The sequence below is a fragment of the Solanum tuberosum genome, unplaced genomic scaffold (assembly GCF_000226075.1).
Source record: "Solanum tuberosum cultivar DM 1-3 516 R44 unplaced genomic scaffold, SolTub_3.0 scf00314, whole genome shotgun sequence".
Lineage (NCBI taxonomy): Eukaryota > Viridiplantae > Streptophyta > Magnoliopsida > Solanales > Solanaceae > Solanum > Solanum tuberosum.
Window position 1 is genome coordinate 390,752 of NW_006239241.1, and position 1,915 is coordinate 392,666.

The 1,915-nt window shown below is 33.0% G+C and overlaps 1 protein-coding gene across 2 annotated transcripts in view; it reads right to left on the reverse strand.

Annotated features, from left to right (window-relative positions):
• Positions 1–224: 224 nt before the first annotated feature.
• The window catches only part of LOC102584788 (VQ motif-containing protein 22-like), an 18,366-nt gene continuing 16,675 nt past the window's right edge, over positions 225–1,915 (reverse strand). The window contains exons 1-2 of one of the 2 annotated variants that reach the window (XM_006360210.2): positions 1,536–1,869; positions 225–1,409 (exon numbers count right to left, since the gene is read on the reverse strand). In XM_006360210.2, the coding sequence (XP_006360272.1) occupies positions 418–1,404 (987 nt within the window). In that variant the 5' untranslated portion in view covers positions 1,405–1,409; positions 1,536–1,869 and the 3' untranslated portion in view covers positions 225–417. Of the gene's footprint in view, positions 1,410–1,535; positions 1,870–1,915 lie in introns of those variants that run through there. The other variant, XM_015314752.1, reaches the window with a different exon arrangement.

A 1,915-nucleotide genomic window follows, 5' to 3' on the forward strand; every position in this document is an offset into this window, starting at 1 on the left:
TATGTTTGAAATAACTATTATTTGCTATTCAATTGAAATCTCATAAGAGAAGAAAACTTTTAACGTGGGTCGGCGTATTGTAACACTAAAATTCTGTCAATCATCATAAAGAAGTACTCCTAGTAAAATCTATGTCATACTAACATGTACATACATCATAATGCTATACAATTAAACAAAATAAACCATATTAATTTAACAAATAACCAAGATGAACAACGTCATCAATGAATTCTCCACATACTTGATCATAGTAAACATTGTCCATATAAAACATTAATCTACGACTAAAAAACTAATTAATTAGGGTCAATCAAATCATCTAAAGATGATTGAATTCTCATGTTGAAGAAGCTTGAACAATTCAATAATATAAATATCCACCAACATGAATGTTGTGAATAATTAGTACTACCACTATATATTCCCATCAAACAATAATCTTGAAATGTTCCTATCTTTTCTTGATTGTTCTTGATCTCCACCAAATGTCCCACATTGATCAAATCCACCAAGATTTGCACTAATTTGCTCATGATGGTTCATCCCCATTTCATCCAAATGAGATGGAATTGTACTAGTAAATGACTTATTAATTTGATCAAATGTGGAAGCATTTGTATTATTTGTACCACCAACTATGCTATTATTTGTTGGCATTATTAATGTATCATGATTATTAATCATGCTAGGACTCAAAAAGTGTGGCATAAATTGAGAATTTTGAACCTTTTGTGTAGATGGCCTAAGAGTATAATTAAGAGGTCCCAAATTATCCATATGAGCTGATCTTTTCATGGCTGAGCTAGCGGTTGAGAAAAGATCAAAGCGACGAGTGTAGGCAGAACCTGTAAATGGTGTTGTTGGGATCCCAGTAAATTCTTGAACCATTTGTCGAAAATTTGTAGTGTCTGTGGTGAGGACAGTTGTTGGGGCACGCCTCGATGCCCTACTTCTTTTTCTTGGATTTTTTCCCATATTAGGTTGAACAATGGAGGGGTTTATTGGTATTGTAGGAGAATCATAGTATGGAGCTTGGTGATGATGAGGAGGAGCAAGATTTGGTGATATTGAGGATGTTAAGTTTCCAAAGTTGTTGAAATTATTGTTAGGGTGATGATTAGATCTTGTAATGTCTTTAGGCCAAATAAGATCATTGTTGTATGGAACATTTGTTGAATCATGAAAATTGGAGTTGAAATTTTGTGTGTCATGAGGATTAAAGAGAGAGGGTTGTTGAGAATGAAATTGTGGTAATAATGGATGATCACTTGATGAGATTGAACCAAAATGGTTTGAAGAATTCAAGAAAGTTGATATTGGTGATGCTCCATGATGTACTGAATCATATTCTTGATCATCACCACTTGAAGATTGTACACTACCACTATTACAAGAATCCATGTCTCCTATTAGAAAAAAAAAAGGTTGAAAATTAGTTTGGTGAAAGAAAAGAAGAAATGGGATTCTTAAAAAGAGATTGATCTAAGAAAGGAATATGAAAAAGTGAGTTAAGAGGAAAGTTTTACACCTACCTTATATCTTGAAAGATCTACAAAATTAATAGTTAACTTAACAAACTTGTCCTTTGCCTCTTATTCATGGACCACTAGGTATTTAGGTTATTTTCACACACGTTTGATTAGAAAGAAAAGAAAAAATCAAACATGATGGTTGTTTAAAGTGTAGAGATTTGAGAGTTGTTGGATCATATGTTTTCTTGTAAGAACTTGTATTAGGGTTTTGGAATAATGAAAGGAAAGAGAGGAGAAGAAAAGAGAGAAAAAGATTGTAAAGGCTGTAAGAAGGGTTCTAAAAGAGAGGCATACAAGGCAATAAAGCTTGGATCAATTTATGTTTTCCACTCACTCAAAAGAGAAACATGAAACAATTACAAAGGAGAGGTGGGGGGGTG